This window comes from Balearica regulorum, chromosome 29, assembly GCF_011004875.1.
Source record: "Balearica regulorum gibbericeps isolate bBalReg1 chromosome 29, bBalReg1.pri, whole genome shotgun sequence".
Lineage (NCBI taxonomy): Eukaryota > Metazoa > Chordata > Aves > Gruiformes > Gruidae > Balearica > Balearica regulorum.
In genome coordinates this window covers 460,619-485,669 of record NC_046212.1, presented here as the reverse complement: position 1 = coordinate 485,669, position 25,051 = coordinate 460,619, and the positions used below count along the sequence as shown (strand labels likewise).

Here is a 25,051-nt window from a genome sequence, read left to right as displayed (position 1 = left end):
CTGCTCTGAGAAGCCAAATAATTTCATTTAGGGATAGGGCAGCAACGGGACTGGTACCACAACCGCCCAGCTCCACGGCCGTTCCCATCACCGGCTTAACGCTTACACCGCCACGGGAATTAAAGTTTATTTTCCAACCAGTGGAGAGCTCAGGGCTCGCTCTCTTTTTTTTTTTTGGCCTCCCCTCCTTTTTGAAGAGCTCAACCAGTTTCCTCCCCCTCCACCAGTCACCCCCCCGTGCCAGCAACCGTCAAACTACAGTTTGCAAAGCCCCATCCCGTAAAACCGTCCGATTTTGGCCCTGCTCGGTGATGTGGCACGCTCATCCTTACAGAGCGATTTCACATTTTCTTTTCCCCACCCGTATGTCACTCGGGGTGGGTTTGACACACCAAACGGTTCCCGCGGCGGATGGGAGAAGCCGACGGCAGGAGGGTTCGTGTGCCCGTCCCAGCTGGGTGCGGGGCAGCAGGTGCTGAGCCCCCAGCAAGGTGCAGAGCTGCAAAGGGACCTTTTCTTCTGGATTGTCCTCTCCTTCCAGGCTCCAGGGCCACCCGACTCGACCGCGTGTGCCTGGGGTGACGCTGCAGCCCAAGGCCCCCCCAAAACGTGAAGGGGGCACGAGAACCGTCTCTGCTTAACAGCTTCTTCCTGCAAAGCGGCAGGGAAAGGGAGGAGGAGAAGGCGGCTTCCCGCTTTCCTCCCAGCTCGTCCCACCCTGCGAGAGAAAAGACTTTGCAAGGACAGGGGGGAAAACAAAAAAAACCAAACCCCCCTAGAGTCCCAGGGAGGTAAAAGGAAGGAAAGTGGAGGAACAACGCAGGGGCAGCCCAGGGATGCAGAGCCCCAGCTCTCACCTGGCCGCTCCTAAAAACCACACGCTGTATTCAAAGCATTTGATTTTAAGTGGTCCCTTATATTCACTTTACAGCCAGGGGACAAGAAAGGGGCATTTCTGCATTTTGCAGCTTCCAGGCTGATGGCAGAGCCAAAGGAAAAGAAAAATAAATTAACATAAAAATGAAAATAAAATAAAAATAGAATAAAAATTAAAATAAAATAAAAATTAAAATAAAATTAAAAACAAAAATAAAATGCTGTAAAACTGGAAGGCAGGGAGCAAACGCTTTTCCTTCACCTTAGCCCAACTGCTCGGACGGTCCTTAGGCTGCCCCGCCAGGGAGGGCATCCCTCTCCTACCAGTAAGGGACGTAGGAGTGAATGAAAGCCTGGACCCCAAACCAGACCAAAAACCCAGTCGTGATAAAGAAGAAAACGGAGAATGTGTCAAATATAACAGAAATTTATTTTGTACATTCAGAGTTTATATTTGGAAAAAAAGAGAAAAGGAGAGGAGGAATGAGATATTAAAAAAATAGCACTGAATGATAAAGCGGTAGCAGTCCCTCTACCACTACGAAACCGCAACAAACACACGCACGAACACACGGAGGCTGAACGACACCGAACTCCCATGGACCGTGATGTGCACCTCAGTTTGCTGGTCTAGAGATACTGAATGCCTGAAGCACACCAAGGATAACTGAAGACATCTGCATGGCTTTAATGGGAATCCTCCAACTGGAAAACAAAAAAAGCAGTTTCTCCCCGTGTCTGCGTTGGCACATCCCTGAGTCACGTTCTCACTCCTCTCCTTCAAAGTCAAGATTCCTAAACATGAAAACTGGGGAGGGGGAAGAGAAAAGAAGGAAAAAAAAAAAAAAAGAAAAAAAAAAGGAGAGCATCAGAGCATCATCAGTGGATGATGGGGCTTGAGCCCCGTTCATGGGACCACCGCAGCAGAGAGGTTGGCACGCCACCGTCCTCGCTGCTGCTCGTTTGCTCATCCCGAAGCACGGGAAAACCGTACACACGCGTCTCATCGCTTGCAGAGGAGCGCGGTCACGCTCACATGTGGTCCTTTACCTTTTCCTCCCCAAATTCAGACTGTTTCAGTGTTCATAGTGAGAGTCTTCCATACGGTCGTTTTCGACATTTCATCCGAGATATTAATCTCGGAAGGATCGGTCCTGCAATAAATAGTTGACATCGCAATCCGTGGTTACGGGAACTGCTGCCACCAAGTGCATCAGCACCAGCAAGAGGACCGGGGGGCCCGGGGAACCAAAGCTCAGCACAAGCACGGGACGTTTTGCTGGATGAGGAGTTTTGGGAGGCAAGCCTGTAGAACAACGGCTCCAGGCAAAGGCTCTTGCTGGTGTTTAGCCCTGGGGTGGGCTCCTAAGCCACTGCTGCTACAGGTTGTGCCTACACCACCTCTTTTTTAACTATGAGGATCTCCTGCTACCCTAAAGTCACTGATGATGCAAGTTGTGGGGGTTAAACGTGAGTTGTGCAGCCACTCTGCTCAGGGGCAGAGCCCCGCCATCACCTCCCGCAGCCCTGCCCCTAAATTTGATATTCCCACCGAGCGGACTGCTTTACTGAGGGACGCTCGATAAAGGTGGTGCCAAACGCCTTCAAACGAATCTTGCTGGGGGTCCTGGCGCTTGGTGGGACTTTACCTGTCGCTGCTTTGCTTTGGGATATCCAAGTCGCTGGTCTTCCCCAGTTTCAGTTGAACCGAATTTGCAGCAGCAGCTTCCATCATCTTCTGGGACTCCTGACGTAAAAGGGACAAATCAAGTTCTCTGTCTTTAATCAAAGCGGAGATAAACTAAACACCCAGTCAAGACGTTGCACGCTGTGCTCTCCTCCTGAGCTGGGGCAGCTTTAGCTATTAGTGCAGCAGGGTGAAGACCTTTCACTCCAAATATTTTGGGGGGATTAAAAAACACTCTTATGAGTAAACCTTTCTGTAGTATTAATAATAATCATCTTTATTATAGGACTGATTTTTAAAATTATACCTCTGTTCAAGCGTTAAGCTCACTGCTAATTTAGGAAAAAAGGTTACGATGTGTGATCCAGGCTATTAGGATCCCTTTCTGTTTAGTTCTGATCTTTCCCCGACATTTAAAGACGAGCTGTGACAGAAAGAGGCAATCTCACAGCCCGAGGGAGCCACCCGGCCCCGAGCACGCAGCAAGCTTTACCTCTTCTTCTTTGGCTTCATTTTTGGCATCGTCCAACTTCTTCTTCTTGCTTTCTGGCATAAGGTCATCCAGAAAGCTGAGCTCTCGCTTTGAGAAGCAGAAATCCATCACTTTCCGGACAAAAACGAGCGCCAAAACCTTCACAAATAAGAGGGAAGATGCAGTGAGGTCAGAGATGATGCCACATCTCGCTCCAACACTACAAACGCCCTGACGCCGAGCGGCACCGGCTCTTACCATCATGGGGAAGATGATGGCAGCACGGGACACCTTGATGGCCCAGAGCAGGACGAGGCAGATCAGCTGGATCATGGTGAAGAAATGCACCTTTCGCAAGGGGACGTGCCGCAGGTAGATGAAATCTGGCTGGTGTTTCGCCGGCATCCCAAACAGCTTCAAGCGATCGAAGAACTGTAAAATAACAGTGAGAAGTTTCTGGCCCTGGGGAAACGCGGAGGCAGTTTTCAGGATCTCACTTGCAATGAGAAATCCTGGATCCCACCGCCTTCCTCCACGAGCGGCACCCAATTTTCCCTCCGCTCCATCTATAAACTGGCTTGCCCGCGAGAGCTGCCCACCAAACTGCAATTATTCTGCGTTATTCTGTTCTCAGCATTTCTCAGCACGCTGAATCCCCCAGCAAGGATTTCCACCAGCGACAGAAATTGCCTTCCCTTTGTGCTGAATTCCCCCATTTTCCCGTAACCTGCCCTGAACTTGCCTGGTCCTCCCGGCCCTATACACCTCCTGTGCCTCCTCCAATCTTTTTCTTACACAAAATAAGTTTTATTGCTTGCTTTCGGAGAAGTTTTTTTTCCCCCCATGCCACTGCTTTTTTTTTTTTTACCTGCTTCTATAGAGATGAAATACCGGGGACCCAACATGCTGCACCTACCTGAATTCCTCTGAGCGACGACACACCCATGTAGAGAAAGACGCCATAAAGCACAGGCATTGGTATAAACTGGAAAAATAGATAAATAAATTAGTGTATTCTTTTTTTAAAATTGCATTTTCAGTATTGCCACTCTCTTCTACAGTTCCTGCCTAAAATTGCCTAAAGCTTTCCAGCTTCCACAGGGTTAGAGAAGTGTTGGATTTTAACCATCGGAGATTTTGTGCGTGCGAATGATTTAATGCTCTGCTTTAGGCTGCGCTTTTGAGTAACACTTCATCAGAATAATCCTATTTTCCAGAAAGGTTGGAGGAAAATAGGTGATTTCACCCATGCTACCATATGCCGTGTTCTGTGACGGTAGAAAAACATTTCTACCCGTTCTTGTGGCAACACGCAAGAGCAACGTGCCTCCTTTTAGCCTAGAGACGAGATTACTTTGTGGGAGGAACACGCGAGGAAGCCCATGGGGATGATTTCAGTATTTAGCTACTGGGAACGGCTGTTCCGAGGCATCTGGGGGAACAAATTGCAACCAATAAAGTGCTGCCTGGCTGAAAGAGCAGATGTACTGGTCTAAATATGCTCAATCGTAACCCATAAACACGGGTGGGCCTGAAAGACAACTGAAAATTAAAGCAGTTGACTTGGTCGTTTGGCTCAAGTGCGCCAAACTGGGGTCTGAAGGGCTGGAAAGCGCGACTGAGGGTGGTTCCCACCACGTATCAAGCCCCAAGGTTTGGGATCACCTCCTCCTCTGCTTCACAGCTACTCAGGCCAGGAGAAAGGGGACTAGTTCTGCATAACCTCCAAAAAGCTCGTGGTTGTTGGGTGGTTTCCATTTTCCTCTTACCTTTAACACAGAAGTGAAGAAGACTGAGCAGCCCATGAGCACAAAGATCATCAAGCCAGTGACTCTCTGCTCTCGTATGCCCAGAAACTTGGGCTGTTCTCCTGGAGCTGAGCAGCCAGACTCTACTTTGAGGCTATTCACGTGGGTGATGGACAGGACGGTCGCAGCCACAAACCATGGCAGCCCCATCACGGAGCACACCCCGAGCATCACGGCCACCATGAAGAGGTCCAGGTGGTACCCGCATCCTTTCTGCGAGGAACGAAACAAGAAACAGAGCATCTCACAGGACAAGATCAAGGTGTCGTGGTTTAGGCCCAGCAGCCGCTCGCTCACTCCTCCCCCAGCATGATGGGGAGGAGAAGTGTAACCAAAGGCTTGGGTTGAGATAAGGACAGGGAGAGATCACTCACTAATTATTGTCACGAGCAAAACAGACTGAACTTGGAGAGGAGATTCATCTAATTTATTACTAAACAAAACAGAGTAGAGCAATGAGAAAATAACATCAAGTCTTAAAACACCTCCCCCCGCCCCTCCCATCTTCCCGGGCTCAACTTCACTCCCGCCTTCAACCTCCTCCCCCCTCAGCGGCAATGGGGGACGCCGTCAGAGGTGCTGATTGGCTGGGCCTTGGCCAGGGGCGGGCCCATCTTGGAGCCGGCTGGCATTGGCTCTGTCAGACACAGTGGAAGCTTCTAGAAGCTCCTCACAGGAGCCACCCCTATAGCCCCCACCCACTACCAAAACCTTGCCACGCAAACCCAACACACAAGGACAACGTCGCAAGTCAAACCCAAACCCTATCTGAGCTCAAGTGGACGTCTTGAAAATTTAAAACAAGAACTGGAAACAAGTAAGGCTGTATCCAGTCTTTGCGCAAGCGCCTTGCATGAAAATCCGGCAGCAGTTCAGACAAAGTGGATTTGGGGAGCTTGTGTGGTATCTACTTCTCAAAAAAAAAAATTTACTATTTTTCATTCATAAAGACATTTCTACCACTTGCAAGTAAGATATGACTCTGAGTTATCCCTGAGAGCACATCAAAATGATTTGTTCCCCAGCTGCTGCTGACATTTTAAAACAAAAACGTGCTTCTACAACACTCTAAGATTAATATGCTCCTCCGAAAGACTGCTCATCTGAACTGCCCTGTTGTCGTTTGCTCCCTGTCTCATCATTAATCCAGGAGACCATCTTGACACGCTGCCTGATGTTGTTCCAAACCAATGCCTTCACAAGGCGCTTGGAATTGGAGCTTCTCCCCGTACCTGCGGCCCAGAGCGGGTTGGGGATGGGGGTGTCTCTTGCAGCCCCTTACCTTCAGCCTGTGCTCCTTCCTGTTCACGATAACAGCAGTGATCTGCTGGTCCATGAATATCAAGATGGTGCAAAGCAGAGCTGGGATGAGCGCAGCCAACACCGTCCACCAAGGGTTGGGTCCTATGGGGTTGATGAACCACCCGCGGTCATCTCTGGTAGGCTGCAACAAAGCACACACATCAGCCTAGCATCTCCCAGCCCAGCTACTTCACTGGCTTGGATTTTCCCCTCCATCCCCGTGTCAGAGCATCTCCCAGCCCTGGTTTCACGCCACCCCGGCGTTCAGCAGTGCCAGCATCCTCTTTGCAAGCACCTGTAGATATTTCTCCTGCAGGTACCTAGTTTTGGGGCTGTCTTCTCATTTCCAGGAGGAAACAATGCACTTGGAGGTGGAGGAGGAGACGGTCACACCACCAGCATCTCCTCCAGACTCAGCCCTGTCCTGCCCCAGTGAAACCCGCTCCACACCACAACACCCCCCTACCTTGAACATATGGGGGACGTGGAGCTTCGGTGACGGGATCCCAATCAGGAAGTCAATGAGCACCATGATGACGATCGTGAGGAAAACAGCAAAGTCACTTATTGTGGACCGCACCTGGGGCAAGAAACCAGAACTGAAAGGGACATCGCAAACGGGGCCGTAACATGAGATGGAAAAGTGAGAGACATCAACAACATTACGGCTGGTTAACAAAATCCCACCACTCTGAGGACATGCAGCCAAACCCCTTGGTTAGCTGCTGTTGCTGTGTTTGTCCCTGTGAGATCTGGTGTCAGACAATAAAAAAAAAGTTTAATTAGGTGGAAGAGGGTTGTTTCAATTCAAACCTTTAAGTAAAAAAAATATTAAAAAATAAGGAAGCAGATGTCTGCCACTGCAGCCACACTCACAGCTACAATGGGAATAAGGCACTGAGGCATCATATGTTCCTCAAAAGGAAGAAAAAGTGTCTTTTCCTATGGCAGCTCCTCAGCTGAATCAACTTTCCCCTTGAGCATAATGCACAGAAGGTAAAAAAAAAAAAAACCAAAAAAGGCAAATAAACCCACACAACTTTGGCAGACCTGATTTCCCACTGCCTGAGGAAAATATCACTCTGGGGCAGGTCATGAGGCAGGTGGGAAACGCTACGGTCATTGAGCACTCATGGAAACGAGGGAGGGACACCCAAGCTGATGGAGAGTTTGGCCTTCAAGGTCAATGTTTCCCAGCTTGACCAAGCGGTGGCAAATACTGCTTAGCGCTCCGGGAAAGCCATTTTGGGAAATGAGTGTGGAGACTGCTGCTGGCCACCATCTTCTACCTACTCTGGTTGGGAAGTAACGGCTGGTTTTAAACTTCTTCAATAAGCTCGACAGGACAAAGGTGGAGAAGAAGAGGATGCAGCACCAGAAGAGGACATTAGGTGCGTAGGGGCCATTGCGTCCACAGGCAGGTCCGTGAAACTCGCCATGCAAATACCGACATTCCTGGAGAAACAGAGCGTCAGGACACAAAGGTAGTGCACGTGCGGCAAGGAAACCTGGGATAACTCAGGGGTTTTGAGGATCTCAGTCCAAGATCCATGACCTTGTAACTGCTGCTGCTGATGGAGATTTATATTTAATGAGCAGCAGCTGAACAAGTGACATATCAAACCGCACAGAGGAGAGCGGAGAGATGAGATGTGATGGGACACCGTATCACAGACCCATGGCACATCCTCCGCTCGAATGGCAGGTAACCGTGGCTGAAGAAGACCCCAAGAGGGGAAGGAAACACTGGAAATTCTTGGGGATAGAGAAAGAGGGAGCAGGGAAAGAGGGCTAAGACAACCGTGGTAGGAAAGGAGGAGAAGAGACTAATCGTCCCTTCCCAGCGGAGGGCTCCCAGGACACGGCCAAGAGGGGATGAAGATGACCTTAAGAGCCCTCCATCCTATGCCTGGGCTTTGCTTCCAGCAACAGCAGCCCGAGAGGCTGCTCGGACATGCAAATTTATGCATGTACCTACAGACAGTGCTGAGTAAGAAAGCAAGGACTGGAGTTATTAGGAACCAATTAAGGAAGCTAATTGCTACCTTCAAGCATGAACTTAAGTCCTCCAACTTCTACAATAATCAAACCACCCACTTAACCTTGCCCCCCCGTCAGAAAAATTGTCCTGCAACAGCGTCAAGGAGGACAGTTATTACCCACGATGTTGGGGACAAGGTGGACTCTCCTTCCCAGGACCAAGAAGGTTAAAACCACACGTTAGATTTAAACAATGACTTTTCAGAGCAGCACTAGCACAGTCTGAAGCCCATCATCACCTGAAGGGCTCTGACTTTTGCAAAACGCGAACGCCCCTGGACCTCGCGGCCGTCGAAGCGGTGGCTTGGGGCACTTACAGTCACCGTGAGGTTTTCCCAGGTGATGCCAGACACGTTGATCTTGTTGCTCTCCCAGAAACGCAGGGTTTCGTTGCTGGGATGGCTTGGTGCCTCACACTTACAGCTGGGAGGAGAAAAGCCAAGACGAGGGTGAGGGAAAGGCAATGGAGGTGCAGCCCTGAGCTCCTACCAAGGGGCAGCAGCATTTTAGGAGGGAAAAAAACTCACTAGTAGACGGTGAGGAAGTCGAGCTTGCTGTGCATGTGCACAGGGTAGGTCTCTCGCAGGTGACTCAGCTTCTCTAGAGCCTCGTAGATGAAGATGATGCAGATGAGGGAGGCGAAGGCTTCTTCGGTGAAGCGGGTGATGTAGCACACCAAACAGCTGGCGTCGGTGGCCACCAGCACGATGCAGAAGAAGGCAGTCCACAGCCCGATGCAGGCCCGCAGAGAGAGATAGGAGAGCGTGTACTCCCTGGGAAACCAAAACAAAACAAAGGGTGGAAAGGCCAGGAAGAGGCGCCAAGCCGTGCCTTCCTTCGGGGAAAATTAGGAGCAATTTAGGAGCATGTCAAGGCTGCAGATGGTAAATGCAGTTTCCATGTACTACTACAGACAGCCTTGGGGCTGCGGTGCAGGGTGTGGACCTGCAGGAGGAGAGGCCAATTATTTAATTATTGTTATTTAACAATTATCTTGTGTTAATGCCTCAGAGGCTAATTGAGGTCAGGTCCCTTTGTGGAAGGTGCTGTCCTCCCACATCACCCCGATGCCCTAACACCAAAACCGGCTGATTTTGCACCCAGTCACCTGCTACCAGCAAGCTGGGGCTTAATAATAAATTTAATTGCAATAAGGGTGTCTCATCTCATATCAAAGTCATCACAACAAAAGAATCCACATCCTTATGGTTTCTCCTCTTCCTGCTTTGTTTTAACCCTAAAAACCCCAAACAACTTCATCCACCCTTCAGAGACCAAGGGCTCTTACACCATCACATACTAAAGCAGCAGCGTGCAATGCCTGCAACACAGAAAACAACTTAAATCTAACAACGATCACTGAGAAAAATACAAGAAAAACATCTTTTCTCCATCACTGCCTCCTGAAGGCTCTCGCAGCACTCGGCCGCAGTAGCCAGCCTTACTTGCAGAATTTGTAGAGGATCTTTTCGAACACGAGGACGGGTCCAGTGCTGCCCAGGATGGTGAGAGGTTGGCCAGCAAAGAGGGAATACACCACGCCGGTCATGGATGCGCCCAGCAGTGACTCCATGGCACTCTGTCCAGGGAAGAGGCAGCAGCGAGGAAATAAATCAATAGGAAAAAGAAGAAAAAACCCAAAGCAAATTCACTGCAGCGAAGATTTTGCATGAGTTTTATGCTCCCCCATGCCACCCAAGAGAGGTGCTCACTATGTGGCCATTGGTCGCCTCCCCCAGCAGTCCCCCGAAGGTGATGACAGGGGACATGCAGGCACAGTAGAGGAAGAGGAAGGACGCCAGACACTGCAGGCTCAGACCATCCCGAAAGTCGCTCCAGAACCACGGCGCTTTGCGCTTCACGTCCAGGATCAAACCTCCAAAGAGCCTGGAGGAAGGAAAAACAAATAGACTGTTTCCCTGGAAGAAACCCACATAGAGGATTTTTTGCTGCAGAAGGACAATCCCAAGCAGGCAGTAACTTTCATTGCTAAAAAGCAGCAGTCTCCTTCAGCTGTTTTATACCCAGCAGAAACCAAGAAAGCACCAAAAAACCCTCCAACAGAAAGGACCAAACCTGAAAGCCCATCCCCTCTCATTGCAATTGTCCCTTGCTTTGAGAAGCAGCAGAGCTCTCCCTGGACGTATTTGCACATTTGCTTCCACCCCAAATCAAGAAAAGCTGTGTGGAGTGGTGCTGTGGCTGAGCCCAGCTGCTCAGATCTCACCTGCCCAGCCCAGGGGACTGAGCTGGGAATGTGAAGCCCCTTCACTGAACCAACTAACCCCAAAAAACTGTGTGGTGGGTTGACCCTGGCTGGAGGCCAGGTGCCCACCAGAGCCGCTCTATCACTCGCCTCCTCAGCAAGGCAGGGAGGGAAGAAAGGAAGATGGAAAAAAAACCAATCCCAAACTCGTGGGTCGAGATAAAGGCAGTTTAATGTAGCTAAAGCAAAAAGCCGTGTGCAGGAGCAAAGCAAAAAGCAAAGATTATTCTCTACTTCCCATCATCAGGTGATGTCTGGCCACTTCCTGGGAAGTAGGGCTTCAGTATGCGTGCCCCTTACTCCGGAAGACAAACATTGTAAAAAAAACCAACGAATGCCCCCACCCTGTTCCTCCCCTTATTCTCAGGTTCTTATTGCTGAGCATGATGCCATATGGTATGGAATATCCCTTTGGTCAGTCTGGGTCAGCTGTCCTGGCTGTGTCCCCTCCCAAGATCTTGCCCCCCCAGCCTGCTGCTGGGGAAAAAGAAATGTTGGAGAGACAGCCTTGATGTGCGCTGGCACTGCTCAGGAGTAGCCAAAACACTGGTGTGTTATCAACAGTTTGCTAGCTACCAATACACAGCACAGCACTATGAGGGCTGCTGTGGGGAGAATTAACTCCATCGCAGCCAGACCCAATACAAACTGCTAAAAGGGAAGGTGCACGCTCAGATTTTAGAGGCAAAGAGAAAAAAAAAAAAAACCGCCACAAACTATTAAAGCTCGCACCTTCCCGTGCGCTCCAGTTCAGGACCACTGTGTTTCTCTGGCTTGCTGTGAGCAGCACTGTCATCGAGAGCTCCTGGCATCTTCCTTTTTTCCTGTTAAAATGGAAATAAGCCAAAGATATGGATTCGTGACCACTGGCTTGTTGGGCTTCTGGTCTGGGTACGTGACTGTGTCAAACTGGGACCTGGTGAATCTGGGTCCCAGAACGGCATCCCCGGCCGGCCGCCGTCCTGCCCGTCCCCCTCGCACCTCCTTCCGCCGCAGCACCCACCTGCGAAGGGACGTTTTTCGGGGGCTCTATTCGGATCGATGGATCCCATTCTCCTGGCGGCAAGACCGTGACCTGATCCAGAAACTCGTCGATGCCGGCCACGAGGTCAGCGCGGTTCTTGGCTTTATAGGCAACGTCATGGAAAACCTGCCGATAGGAGACAACCTGGTCAGAGGACAACCCATCCCCGATGTCCTAACCACTGCAGTAAGCTCCTGGCTAAATGCAAGATAATTTTCCCCAAATTTCCTGCTTAACATGGCAGGAAATATTCCCCCAAATGGAAAAATCTGTCCGTCATGGTACTTGTAATCATCTCCTCCACGAGGTCCCCATCCCTCGTGGCACGCCATACCCTTTGGCTTAAAGTGGGGAAGTTTCACTGGCCCTGGAAATGCCACCACTGGGGACAGGGTGCTGGGGACCCCGGGGAGGTGCAGGATGCACACCGGGTGGGATTTCAACCTCCAAGATGTGGGGTGATACAAATCCGTGTGTTTGCTTCGGCGTGTGAACGAGGGGTGGGCTGTTTGGAGAGCTGTGGGCAGTTGGGAAGCAAATCCTCTTCCTCACTGCTACAGAGAGGTGAAGAAAACCAAAAATGACCCAGAATTATCTCTTATCGCACCTCATCCGTCATGATAGTAGCCATGGACCTGCCGATCTCATGGTACTGATGGGCTTTGCCTTCCGGTCCGAGCAAAACAAACAGGAACCTGGGCAAGAAAAACACAATGAGAGAGAAGAACGTGTCCTTGCTCAAAGGACACCCAAGGAAATCCCTGGGAGCCCCCAGCCCCGAGCGCAGCTCAAGAGGGGACACATAGGCTTACCGACTCCGCGATGGATTTGAAATTCACCAAAACCGATTGCAAATTTAATTTCTGGGCCAATTTTCATTAAAATTGGCCAATGGGTTTAAAAGATACAGCAGGGAAGGGATGCGAGTGGGAGAAATGTCCTTGCTCCCCCTGGGCTTGTTCCCTTGGGATGCCAAACTGAGGCATGCACCTTGAAGTTGTTTCGTTGGGTGGGGTTTTTTTTTTTAAATAAAATCTTTGGGCTTCTCATTCAGACCTTGTTGGGATGGGAACTTCCGTCATGCCCGAGAGGAGGACAGCCGGGGTCAGGCGGACAAATGCCACGATGGGCTGGCGAAGGAAATCCAGCTCTCCTACGAGCACGTTGGATGCTTCAGCCCCGGTGGGAATTTTCTTCATGAAATGCAGCTCCGCCTAGGCACAATAAGCGATTTTCAGGCAAATACCCCAAAAGCAAAGCCCTCAGCACTCTGCAGCCAAATTTGCAAGAGCAAATCTGGCCCTAAAGGCGTAAGAAAGCTACGAGTGTCTCACCTTGCTTAAGTCCGTCGCGTTGCTCTCATGGTTCACCCCATTTTTAGCTTCTGCAGTGGTAGGAGAAGGATGAGGGGTGAGTGTTTGGGCTGGTAGGAAAAAGAAAGACACTCAGAAAGGCGGACAAGGAGCAATTGGGATGCTTCTCCTTTGCCAGGACAGGTCTAATGGGGCCAGAGCCCTGCAGGAACCCTCACCTGGTGCCAAACCCTGCAGGAACCCTCACTTGGTGCCAAACCCTGCAGGAACCCTCACCTGGCTTGTCAAGGAGGTGCAGGTCTGACTGCTTCTTGCTCACATCAGCAAACGAGCGGACAATGGGAAGAAGGTTGTTTCTTTTCTTCTCATTCTGATGGTGATGCTTCTTCAACAGGACTTCTCGAACTTTTGCCCGCACGTGCTCGTCAAACTCCGTGGACTGTTCTTGCTGGCCCAGGATCATATCTGGGGATGGCAAAGGGAAACGACGCCGTCAGAGCAGAACCCCCGCCCAGGTCCGAACCCCCAAAGCCCCCGGGGGAAGGCTGTGCCACGCAGGATCCCCTAACACAGGCCCAGCCTTGCTTAGCAACACATTTTAATACAGTTCAGCCTTTGCAGCGAAAGCACGAAAGAATGGCTCCGACTTCTCCAGCTCTCAAAAGGGCTGAGTGGAGACCTGCCAGTCAAAGATCATTTCTCCAAAGCTGCTTTTTCAATTACTTCAATTATCTTCCCCACAGAAACACACTGCTTGGTCACCTGCCAGATAAACTCTACCTTTAAAACTCTTAAATCCTGGATGTTAAGGCAAAAGAAAAAAAAAATAAAATGTGAGGAAATGGCCTGTAATAAATAGTTTATTTAATGAGGTTCAGCTCTTACGTGGACTCCATATTTCTAAGAGCTAAGCCCTGACACATGCTCCTTTTCGGGTGCAGAACATTCTCTAATTGCTTCTCTAACCCCACAAATTGCTTTCAAAAGGATCCCGTATTGGCAGAAAGAGCTGGTGTGACTGTTGCACGCCCAGCCTACATCCAAACCCAACTTAAAAGCACAGCAGGGTTTCTGGAAAAGGACGCGCCGTTGGGGCAGGGTTTGATTGGGGAGCGGAGGGCACCGCGGCAAACCGAGCTCAGCCGTTCCCGCAGAGACACGGCGCCCACGGTACCTGCAATCTCTTCGATGCTGTTGGCACAAATGTCCAGCAGCACCGTCCCGTTGATGATGCAACTCCTCAGTTCAAAGAGGCTGTGCAAGGACAGCGTGGCCACGTAGGGCTTGCTCCAGCGCTCGCCGCCATCTTCCACGTCCTCCTCAAACTTCAGCCACCTGCGGACATCAGGTGCGATCAGCCCCATTGCAAGAAAACAGCCTCAGCTCCGCAACCCCTTTAACAGAGCTACAGGGTGGCACGAGAAGGCTCCTCGCATCGGCACCTGCAAAGGCTTTGCGTCCCGGAGAGCGGACAGCAGATCCCGCGGGCGCTGCCGGCGAGGGGATTCCTCTCCCACTGCAGCCGGCAGCAGAGATTTACCTTGCCGTTTCCTTCCACTCAGCATCTTCACCCTCTTTCGCGCAGATCTCATCCAGCTCGGTGAACAAGTCATGGGGAACGTGCTGCTCGTCCTCCTCAGTCCCGAGGATGAACTGCACTCGCTGGGACGGAGTGTCTGGGGGCAAAAGGCAAAGCCCCGTCCCATTACCGTGCCTGAATACGGCCCGTCACGCTCACAGGCAAAGTGGGCATCGATCGGCACCATAAATATCGGGCTGGCCCCTCTGCCCTGGGTCTGTCCAGGCTTGCCCAGAGCCACAGAGAAGGAGAAGCATCTAATCCACCTCTGCGTAAGGATAGGCATCTTCCCTTCCCCACAGTTCCATTTTTATAGCCAGGATCCCTCTGAGGAAGGCGACCCTAAATCCTTTATGCATTTAACTGTCTTAAAAAAAATAAAAAAATTAAAAAAAAGAGAGAAAAAAGAGGAAAGTTTGGGAAAAGAAAGAGAATCCCGCTAAACGATGCCGCTTTCCCTCAGAAGAACAGCAAGCCACTCAGGCACGTGGACCTGCTTGCAGAAGACCCCGGCACCCACGTAGCCCCGAGGAGTTTAGTGAACACTGCGGCAGGACTTACAGTGGTAGCCCTGCTCTGTCGGGACAGAGTCCTTCTCCCGTTCCCGTTTCCGATGCTTCTGGCTGTGGGGTCGGTGATGCCGGTGGCTTTGCCTCACCAGTGGCATCCGCACGCCCACATACAGGGTCCGGTGGCCTGCGAAAAAGCGGCGTTTGCATCGTTCTCGATACTGCGGAGATGCTTGACGCAGATGCCGCAATTAAATCAGTGCAGCCATCCCAGGAGGAAACACCAACTTCTCTTAATTTTCTTTTAAATGGATCCCTGAACATCACAGACCTGTCCTTTTTTTCCAAGCCTATTTTACTCCAACTTTGCAACAAGAGAGCAACAACAAGTGATGGTTCCGGATCATCTAAAAGTGCCCTGAAAGTATCAAAACTCTTCTCAAATTCCAGCTTCAGCTGGACAACACTCAGAATTGCTCGTTAAGCAGCAACAAAAGGTAATTATTTTTAAAATCTTTGTATGGCACAAGGCGACAAGAGAAGATCAAATCAGTCCCATGGTAATGAACTCCAGAAAACCACAACCCTGAGTCTGCAGCAGTCAAATTATTCTCCTGACCTCTCCAAGCCGGGAGCAACCTCTGCGAGAAAACAAGCCGTGAATTATCCAGCCCCGTGGCTAAAACTCACACCACGGCCTCCACGGGGGCTTTCTCCCTCTGTTTAAAAGCCGTAATATTAAAAAATGTGAAAATAACTGTGCTTATTTATTTAGAAGCACGCCATGTTTTGCTGCACGTGATGCGTACGCCAAGCAAGGGACGTCGCAGGGACTTTGTGCGACGGGAAAAGGTGCCGGGCTGGCGGCTCCTCTACCGGGATCTCAGCAGAGACTCACCTTCCAACTCCTCCTTCTCATAGTGAATATTGACGACGTTGCTCGTTCTTCCTTGGTCAATCACTGCCTCTTCGTCATGTCTCTGTTTAGAAATGAGAAGGTAAAAGTTGTGTAGAGCTCCCTTACATCCTCCCAGCCATCATCCAGCCCTGTGTCCACCCAAATCCATGAGCATCACGCCTCCGTGTGCCTCCTCCTCCAGGCACAGCCCTAAAAGCACAGACTTGGAGGAGGTTTTTCTTCCCATAACCAAATAAAACTGCCCGTAGCATCAGCTGTATCGTAGACGATGCGAGTCTGGAAGTATTTACTACAGGAGGAAAAGGCTGAGTGTTTCAGACCCAAAAAAACCCCCACCTCCTGCTTTGTTCTTACTGGGGAGGAAAAAAAATCGCACTTTTGTTCACAGCAAGTTTCAGTCTCCAAACGTGATACCTGCAGGACTCACTAGATGGCACTTGGCCACAGGACATGGCCACCACCAACCTCCAGTGCCCTCAAGAACCTGCAAGGGCAAAGCTGCTTCTTCAGCCCAAGGATGCTCGGGCTCCCCTTGGTGCAAGTGCACGTTTTACAAAAAAACCATGATTTTTCTCCTTGTAAAAGCCAAGGGCTGAGAGTTCGTGCCCTCCTCGGCTGAAACACCACTGCCGGAGCTGCAGGAAGAAAGAGCGTTTGCGCCTTAAAAGCCGAAGGAGAACTACAGGAGCAAACAGAAAGTCGTCGTCTTGCTTCTCTTTTCCCTTTGCCACCAGGGCTGGGGAAGGGGATCACCGGGATTACCACCTTCAAAGAAATAAAAACCCGACCGCGTCTCACGCTCGAGTCGCAACTGTGGCTTTGAAAGGGCCTCCTGGAAACGCTTCCTATCTTTTTTTCCCCTCTTCAGGCTGCACTTTTAATTGCTATGGATGTCTCACATACAAAAGAAAAGATGTTACGGCTGCTCTGTTTCTCCTTCCTTGCCTGCGTGGACAGTAACTAATCCAAGAAAACCTAAATCTCTTCACCCATGCAAAGACAAACTCTGCAATGCCCAAACACCCTCTAGTTTTCACCAGGTTTTAAATTATTCCTTTATTAAAGGCACAAAGAAGAAGGTTTAAGACTATTAAATTGCTGACTTTTGTCTTTGCAAGTCTGTTCCCGTCATCGCAGCAACCAAAACCTGTTCGAACAACAACAACAAAATACTCCGAGATTCGCACCCAGTTGCTCGATTTCTGAAACCAAAGTTTGAAGAAGAGCAAAATACCACGAAAACTTGGGGAACTGGCAGGGCCGTTGGATGAAATTCAAGAAGCAAGAGCTACACCGTGCACTGGGAAACAGCCCAAAAGAACCAAACCCATAATTTAAAATAAAACTTCAAACGCCGCGCTGGCATACGCTGCCTGTCATACTAATAATGATGCATTAATCACAAAGACCTAAAAAAAAAAAAAAAAGTCAGAGAATAAATAACTTGTTACGATTTAAGCTGCAAACACTAACGTGAAATCTGCTTTTTATCTCCCAAATTCCTGCTTCAACTGAATAGCATCACCTGCCACCACGCGGCAGCGATGCTCGGGAAAGTCACCGGTTAATTTAACGAGCAAGAGGAAGAAACGCTCCGGTCTGGAAATGAGTTTGCTGGTCCCTGAGTATTCATTTCAGAGCCGACCTGTTGCTAACTCCCCGCCAGCTCCCGGGACTCGCCCACATTACCCGGCAGCCGGATTATCACGCGCCCGTGGCTTTCCCGTCCTCTCTCCGATGACGGCCTCCGCCACCCTCCCTCCCCTCTTAGCAAAAATGCATCCTGCTCCCCTTTGGATTTGCCAAAAAAACCCAACTAACCCCAAGAAACTCCAAATCCCAAGCCGGGAAAAGGCAGGGGATGAAAGGGCTTAATAAAATGGCTTTAAATCACAATTTTTAAAAAAATTGCGGTTTCAAAAAAAAAATTGCTGTTTTGAAAAAAAAATCGTGGTTTCAAAAAAAAATCGCAGTTTAAAAAAAAAAAATCGCGATTTAAATGAAATCACAAGCTCGAGCGCATTAGGTGGGTCTCGGAGTGGGAACAAACGGGGCGATTTGGGAGTCAAACACCCCGCGGGCGACACGGGGAAAGTCTCCGTCTCTCTTAGAAACTGTTTTGCCCCCGTACTCCGACCAACGACGGGCAACCTGCCGCTGGGAGCCCTCTCCGGCACATCTCCCCCCTCTGCATCCCTCTGCGCTCTGGGGAAATGCCGACAGGATTTTGGGGAGAGGTTTCCCACTGTTTGGGGCGGGGGGAAACAGGGACGTTCAGCCCCTCGGCAGAGCCCCTACATGTAACTCTTCCAGCAGCATCATTTTGTTACCCTCGTCCTGGCTCATCCTGATGTCAGTCAGCGGTTTTGGGGTTTTGGGGATCAATCAAGGGGGGTTAAATCCCCCCCAGGACACCAGAGTAACCCTCACGGAGAGGAGCTCAGTGTCGCCCGGTGTGTAGCAACTCCAGGTACACAAAAAAGATTCCGATTAATGGAATTAATGGATTAATGGCGGTTATTTAAAGCCACGCAACCCCAAAACTCATCCTGCTTGGAAAACTTAGTGGATGGGGAGAAACCAGCTCTGTTTTGAACCAAACCTACCCGGAATAGAGAAACGGGGTGTAAATGCTGGGGCGAAAGGCGTAAGCGGCGTTTTGGTGTGTTTAACAGCACAAGCTGCCAAAATACGAGTGAGGTGCAAACCCTTGGGAAAATACACGTTACGGGGCGGCACCGATCGTCACCAAAATCTGCCGAAAACCAATCAGGGCATTCCTGAAGGTCTCGCTACGGCACGGCCTCCATCCCTTCGGTGCTCCGATAAATCCTCCTTAGCCAGACTAAGTCCTAGCATGGTACGGAAATGCCCAGAGAAGCCACTTTTTTTTTACTCTCCTTGCTTCCTCCAGCTATCTCCAGCTCTACTTTATTTTCCAAGCTGAGCTCATCCGTCATTTCCACGCTACAAATTCGTTTGCTCTAATGAACTTCCTCCCCAGCGCCGTTCGGCACAAAGGTTAACTGCCCGGCTCGCCCTGAAAGGCAACACGGGGTGTAAAATAACACGGCGAAGGAAGGTGACACCGAGATCTCATCAGTTAAAATCCCACCGTGATCCAAGCTCAGATCCCCGCTGCTTTTTTATTATTTAGTTTTAAAGATTCAGGAGCAAACGTAGGAGGAAACGGGACAAGTGGGGACCTCCGGGTCCGTGGCGAGATGCTCCGAGCATCCCATCGCCCTTCCCCGGCCACTGCAGCATCCCCGAAATCGCAGCGAGCCTCGCACGGAGATGCCACCGAAGGAAACAGCCCCGCGCAAAACGCACTCAGTCCTGGTTAGGCCACTCGAATGGACTCTGAGGGGTTATTTCATTGAGGAAATCACTGGAGGATTTAAGGCTTGAATAAGTCTGTGGGATTTGTGGATCCATGGGCTTGGGATGGGATGGAGCAGGAAGGACAGATGCCTCCGGAAAGCAAATTATCCCATCCCAGCCTGGGTACCGGCACTTGCAGACACTTCGCCTTCATTCTTCATCCTTCGCCGCCACTGCCAAGCGCCTGGAAACCATCAAATCATCGAAACCGGGCTGGGAAAGAGGATGCCGAGCTTTGCATGGCTCACTTTTGAGTTTTGGAGCAGCCAGAGTTGTTCCACTTCACTATTTTCTAAGCGAAAAGCTCCGGCTGGCTGCTTCGCAGCTGGTTTTGTCGGGAGGCTGAAAGTAATTATTGCTTGTAAAAATGAAATCAGAAATCACTGGAGCAAAGAGGAAAGCCCGTTTCGACATGGCTGCAGTGAACCCCTTCATGTCACAAGCTCGGTGCATCCTCTCCCCGCGTCCATCTCAAAAAAACTTCTCCAAATTATGATTTTGCTGCCATTTTTTTGTCTCGGAAGGAGGCAGAGGGATTTTTGAGTGTCCTGCCTCAGTTTACCTGTCTCAGTGCAACTCCTCTGGTTAAGAAAGAAAAATCTTTCCCCAGGGAAGCTTCGGTGTAATTGAGGACAAGGAAAAGCACAAAGCAGAGGTTCAGGTCCGGCTTTGAGTCCTCCTGGTGCCGGGGGAGGCCGAAAGCATCGCGCGAGCAGGCAAACCTCGCGTCCCGGCCCCCCCCGTCCCATCACACGCTAGCAGGACCGGCCACTGGCAGCGAGAGGGAGGATTAATGTAATTAATCTCGCCCGAAGAGTAATTAATAACACTGATCCCGGTGTTATTACGGGGTGAGGGTAACAGCGTGCACAGGGACAAACTGGGGGGCTGCGGGGCTGCTTTGGTGGTGGAGCAGGAGACGCCCTCCTCGCCCCGCTCCATCTCCATCCTGCCCGGACGAAGCCACCGTACCCACGGCTCCCTCCTTTGCTCTATCGGGGGGGTCGGCACCATCCCCCCGTGGGGACCCCTCCAGCTCCTGGGCCAGGATTTGAGCTGTGACAGGGGGGACAGGTCTCTGGAGCCCCAAAGTGGGCTGTGAGGGGGGGACGCAGGTCACGGCCGAGCATCGCCAGGACACGACTGTCATCCCTTGCTGGGGGAGACGCAAATTCCTTTCGCTCTTTCCCCTGAGCTGTAATTTCAGGGCAGATTAATTAATTCCCCACCTCTCGTTTGGCACCGAGAGCAGCTCCTCCAGCCGGGTCCCACGGGTGCAGCGGGGGGTCGGGCAGGCCCTCCCCGGCACAAGGAGATGCTGAAAGAGGGGGGACCACCCACCTGCCTCCTGCCTGCACCCCAGCACCCGGCGCATCCCTGCAAGCGCCTGATGGGGACAATAGCTGAGCCCCCCCCGCCCAGTGACCAGGTGACGTGGGGCTCCGCGGGGACAGTGGCCTTTGTCCCCCCCCCCCCCAAAAGGTCACAGCATCGCCAGGGGGTCAGATCTAGATGTGGAGGAGGAGACAAGGGGGGGCCCAGCGGGGAGCCCCCCAACAAGCATCACGCAGGTGCCTTCCTCCCCTCCTCACATCCCTCCTGCACCCACCTTGAGCACCCCTCACCCCCCCTTTGCGCCCCCGCCCCTCCGCCTTGCAGACACCTTGCTGATGCCTTACGCCCCCCCCTTCAGAGGCCTGGCACCCCTTTGCACATCCCCGGCACCCCATTTTAGAGACACCTACCACCCCCCTTACACCCCCCACCTTGCAGATGCCCTTCACCCCCCTTTGCACGCCCCTTACGGCCCCCCCACGCACCCCCCCTTGCAGACGCCTTGTCTCCCCAATGCACCCCCCCCCTCCCCGCCATCGGAAATGCCGCAGTGAGCAGCCACGGAGCATCCTCCGGCCGCACCGGCGGCACGGCCCTCCCGGGGGTACCGGGCATCCCCCCCACCCCGGCCCGGTGCCGCTGCCCCCCACCTGGTAACTGAGGATCCCATCGGGCTCGTTGCTGCCGGCGGGCATGGCTGGGCCGGGGGGGGGGGGGGCCGGGCTGCCCCCCGGGGCTGGGGCCAGGGGGGCCGCAGCCGGCTGCAGCCCCGGTGCCGCTCACACCGGCTCCACCATCTCCCGGAGCCGGGGCCAAACCCCGCCCAGGGCCGGGAGGAGGCGGCGGGCGGAGGGAGGAGGCAGGGCCGGAGGAGGGGGGGGGGGGGTCCGGGGGGGCTGGGGGGCAGCGCCGGGCGAGGGTACTGCGGCCCCGCTTCGGCAGCACCCCCCCCGGGTCCCCGCCAGCATCCTCCCCCTCCCCGGCCTCCTCCAGCATCATCCTCCCGCCCCTCCAGCGTCACCCCCTCCCCGATCCCCTCCAGCATCTTAGAGACCCCCCTTTCAGAATCATCCCCCCTCTGGTCCCCTCCAGCATCACCCCCAAAAAAAACCCCCTCCAGCATCACCCCAATCCCCCCCAGCGTCACCCCCAGCTCCCCTCCAGCATCACCCCAATCCCCCCCAGCATCACCCCAATTCCCTCCAGCATCACCCCAACCCACTCCAGCATCACCCCCAGCTCCCCTCCAGCATCACCCCAATCCCCCCCAGCATCACCCCCAGCTCCCTTCCAGCATCACCCCAATCCCCTCCAGCATCACCCCCAGCTCCCCCTCATCACCCCAATCCCCCCCAGCATCACCCCAATCCCCTCCAGCATCACCCTCAGCTCCCCCTCCAGCATCACCCCAATCCTCCCTCAGCTCCCCTCCAGCATCACGCCCCCAAAAAAATCCCCTCCAGCATCACCCCAATCCCCTCCAGCATCCCCCCCAGCTCCCCTCCGACACCCCTCCTGGCCTCCTCCAGCACCCTCCCACCCAACCCACCACCCCAAGCTGCAGCCAGCGCCGCCCCCCACACCCCCCCACTGCAGCTCAGGGCAAACCCGGCTCTTTGCTCCTCCACGGACCCCACTGCCCCAGGAGGACAGGGTCGGAAACCTGGGGGCAATGGATATTTCCCCCTCCAACAGGCACTTTACAAAAGTCTTGGCAAACACTTGACAAGCTGCTGTGCCTCGAGCAGTTGAGGGCTTAGCCGCTCCGGTTTTGTGTCCTCTACGACCCCAAAAGCATTTAATATTTTCAAGAGAAATGGAGCTCAAAACCATCCTTCAGTCACTCACGTGGGGGACCAGCAGCAAGGCTCGCCCCGCTGCGGCAATCGTCCCCTTATCCCTTCCCGCTATTCCCAGTTGCCTGATTTTCCCCCGAGAAAGGCCTTTGGCAAAAAATTTACATGAAAAGTAAAATCTGCTCCCAAAAACCACCGGCCCAAGATATTGCTGTCAGCTAAAACTCTTCTAATGACAATACTTGAAAATTATTGGAATTGCTTGAAAATTTACTTCCTTTGCTCCATCTTCCAGTTTCAGCCTCCTTGAGCTCACGTCCAAATGAAATGGGATCAAGAAACATTTCTCTTCCATTAATGAGAGATGAAAATAGAGGGTCAGTTATTAATTAACAGAGCCATTAGCAATTTCCCATCTTTGCTGGTGGCACAGATGGGTTCCTGCTGCAGGGAGGGGGAGATGATCCCCCTTATTTCCGATAACGATTCCCAGAACAATCCAGAGATTGGGGACAACCACAGCAGCTGGAAAGAGTTTTTCCTTCGAGAAATATTGGTTTTGCTGTAGGAAAGTTAAATATTTCATTGCTCTGCCCTTAGGGGGATTAAATTTTCCCCTCCTGCCCTGTGGGATCCCCGTTTCTTTTGGCTCCTCTGAAAATGTGGCCCCAAAAGAGTCCGATATTGGAGTTTGGGGGCGTTCACACACGGTTTGGGGTGCTTGCATGCGTGCACACGCATGTGCACGCCGTCGGGACGCCCACGCTCCCCCAGCACCTGGGCAGCCCCTTCTCCCTCACCATAGCCCAGGCTCCTTAATTAGAAAACTCATCAACTGAACATTTTCCACCCAAATCTGGTTTTCAGCTGCATTTTTGCTGGCTTGGTTTTCCCTAGGAGTGTTATTGCCTTCTCCAGCTTTTTCAAGCCTTGGTTTGAAAACAAGAGCCAAGGGAGGAGGCACATATTCCTGTGTTTGCCCAGCAGCGAGAATTAAAGCAGGTTTAATCCAGCGCATCGAGTCTTGATTTTCCAATTTCTCCTTATGGGAAACTGCCCTCACCCAGCTCCCGCCTTTTCCAAAACGACACCCACTGGTGAGCCGAACCTGGGCAAAAACAATAACATGCCACCCACTCTCCGCAGTTAAGACAAGCACCCTATATTTAAGGTTATTTAGGAAGCAGAGGCGCGTTCACGCCAATGGAAAGTGCTGGATTAAAAAAAGAAGCTCCTGTGTCATTGTGGACCATCTGGCTGGGAAGGGGGTGACTAATTGCACCGTATAACGCGACATCTAAAAATATAACGAAGCGCGTTGAGAAAGGCCAAGCAGTGAAGTTAAGTTTGTTGAACTTCAACTGCTCGACCATCCCGAGTCACCAGGGATGGAGCGTCAGGGCAAAATTTCATCACAAGTGACCCCAAACGTGATATTTTAATGTCGTTTTGGGCGATACGGTGCCTCACCCAGCACTGCTGCCTCGGCACGGCCGCTCGTGGAAGCCAGTGCTGCGCCACGGTTGCTTTGACTCTTGAGAAAAGCCATCTGTGCTTGCGATTTTTAAATTAAATTTACCGGACATGCTCTCAAAGCAAGAAGAACCGGGCTGGTTTTCCTCCTTCCGGCAAATTCTGGATGGCTGTAACAATTTCATCCCAAATAAATTTATGGCTCTTCTTGCTCCGACTCGCTTTCTGATCTGGTGTTTCCAGTAATGCAGCATGCTAGGAAACGTTATTTTCTTCCAGGCCCTACAGAAGAGCACAAAACACTATAAAACAATCCCACCACCTAATTAATTTGAGGAGCCGGAGGAGGAAATTTGGAGCTGAAGATGCCAATGGGAAAGCTGCACCGTGATGTCAGAAAACCCACTTTGACCTTCGGCAAAATAAAATCCTGATTCTGCGCAGGGCAGAAAGAAGCTCCAATATTCGTGCAAATGGAGGATCCAAGCTCGAAGCTGGGGCTCTAAAGAAAGAAGCTGGAGGATTTGTCTTGGAAAACGGTCCTTGGAAAAATGGCTTCGGCCACGCGAGGCCGGGTTTGGCCAGGGATGACGGTGCTGTCGACCCGTGCACATCAGTCCCTGCCTTGTCTGAAAGGACGAGATCCTCGGGACACGCAGATGTTTGTCATCAGCTCTGCCGTGGCCACAGCAAATTCATAAACGCGGCTCCATTTCTGGGAAGAAACTTGAGTCATGACGTCAGACTATTATCCGCGCTGCTAAAGATGAGATGGTGGAGCTGGAGATCGCAGTTAGCCCTGATCCGTGGAAGCAGAGGAGAATCCGGCTAGTGATTTCAATTCAAGTTGCCTCAAACACGGGATGCCAAATCCGTTTCAGATGCAACTTGAAAAACACAAAGGCCTGAGATGAGGGGTTTTTTAAAAAAAGAAAAAAAAGCTTATTTGGGGATTTGAAGCTCATCCATGCTTTGTGTCTCAGTTTCCCCACCTCTGCGGGTGAATTCCTTTGCGAAACACGTGGACAGCAAGTGATGGAGAGCGCTTTATAACAGTCAAACTACAGGTCACGTTAATGAACGAATATAATCTTAATTCTGGTCGCCTGGATGGCACCCTCACATGCAATTACTTGCTCCTGTTAGTCAGGGCAAGATCAAAACCTGGCTCGAGGGCAAACCGCAGGACCAGAAGCTGCATCCTCTGCATCCCCCAGGCACACCCACCCACCGCTCCCAGAGCCGTTCATTCCAAAGACGTTTTCCCC

At 51.7% G+C, this 25,051-nt stretch overlaps 1 protein-coding gene across 3 annotated transcripts; it reads right to left on the bottom strand.

Moving 5' to 3' along the window:
- Positions 1 to 1,057: 1,057 nt before the first annotated feature.
- SLC4A8 (solute carrier family 4 member 8) lies at positions 1,058 to 21,355 on the bottom strand. Of its 3 annotated transcripts, none has more exons than XM_075737926.1 (25): positions 21,165 to 21,355; positions 15,775 to 15,856; positions 14,929 to 15,063; positions 14,329 to 14,464; positions 13,963 to 14,123; positions 13,065 to 13,253; positions 12,810 to 12,898; positions 12,532 to 12,689; positions 12,083 to 12,170; positions 11,455 to 11,601; positions 11,184 to 11,275; positions 9,898 to 10,072; positions 9,631 to 9,764; positions 8,713 to 8,958; positions 8,503 to 8,608; positions 7,439 to 7,600; positions 6,612 to 6,725; positions 6,126 to 6,287; positions 4,805 to 5,056; positions 3,952 to 4,020; positions 3,294 to 3,467; positions 3,057 to 3,194; positions 2,526 to 2,623; positions 1,928 to 2,030; positions 1,058 to 1,686 (listed from the first exon to the last, which is right to left on the bottom strand). In XM_075737926.1, exons 1-24 carry the CDS (start codon positions 21,207 to 21,209, stop codon positions 1,943 to 1,945), a joined length of 3,240 nt encoding a protein of 1,079 aa, XP_075594041.1. In that variant the 5' UTR covers positions 21,210 to 21,355; the 3' UTR covers positions 1,058 to 1,686; positions 1,928 to 1,942. The 3 variants fall into 3 exon arrangements, with proteins under 3 accessions (XP_075594041.1, XP_075594043.1, XP_075594044.1); XM_075737928.1 differs by having other exon boundaries at positions 1,058 to 1,583; XM_075737929.1 differs by lacking the exon at positions 7,439 to 7,600 and having other exon boundaries at positions 21,165 to 21,347.
- Between the last annotated feature and the right edge of the window lie 3,696 nt (positions 21,356 to 25,051).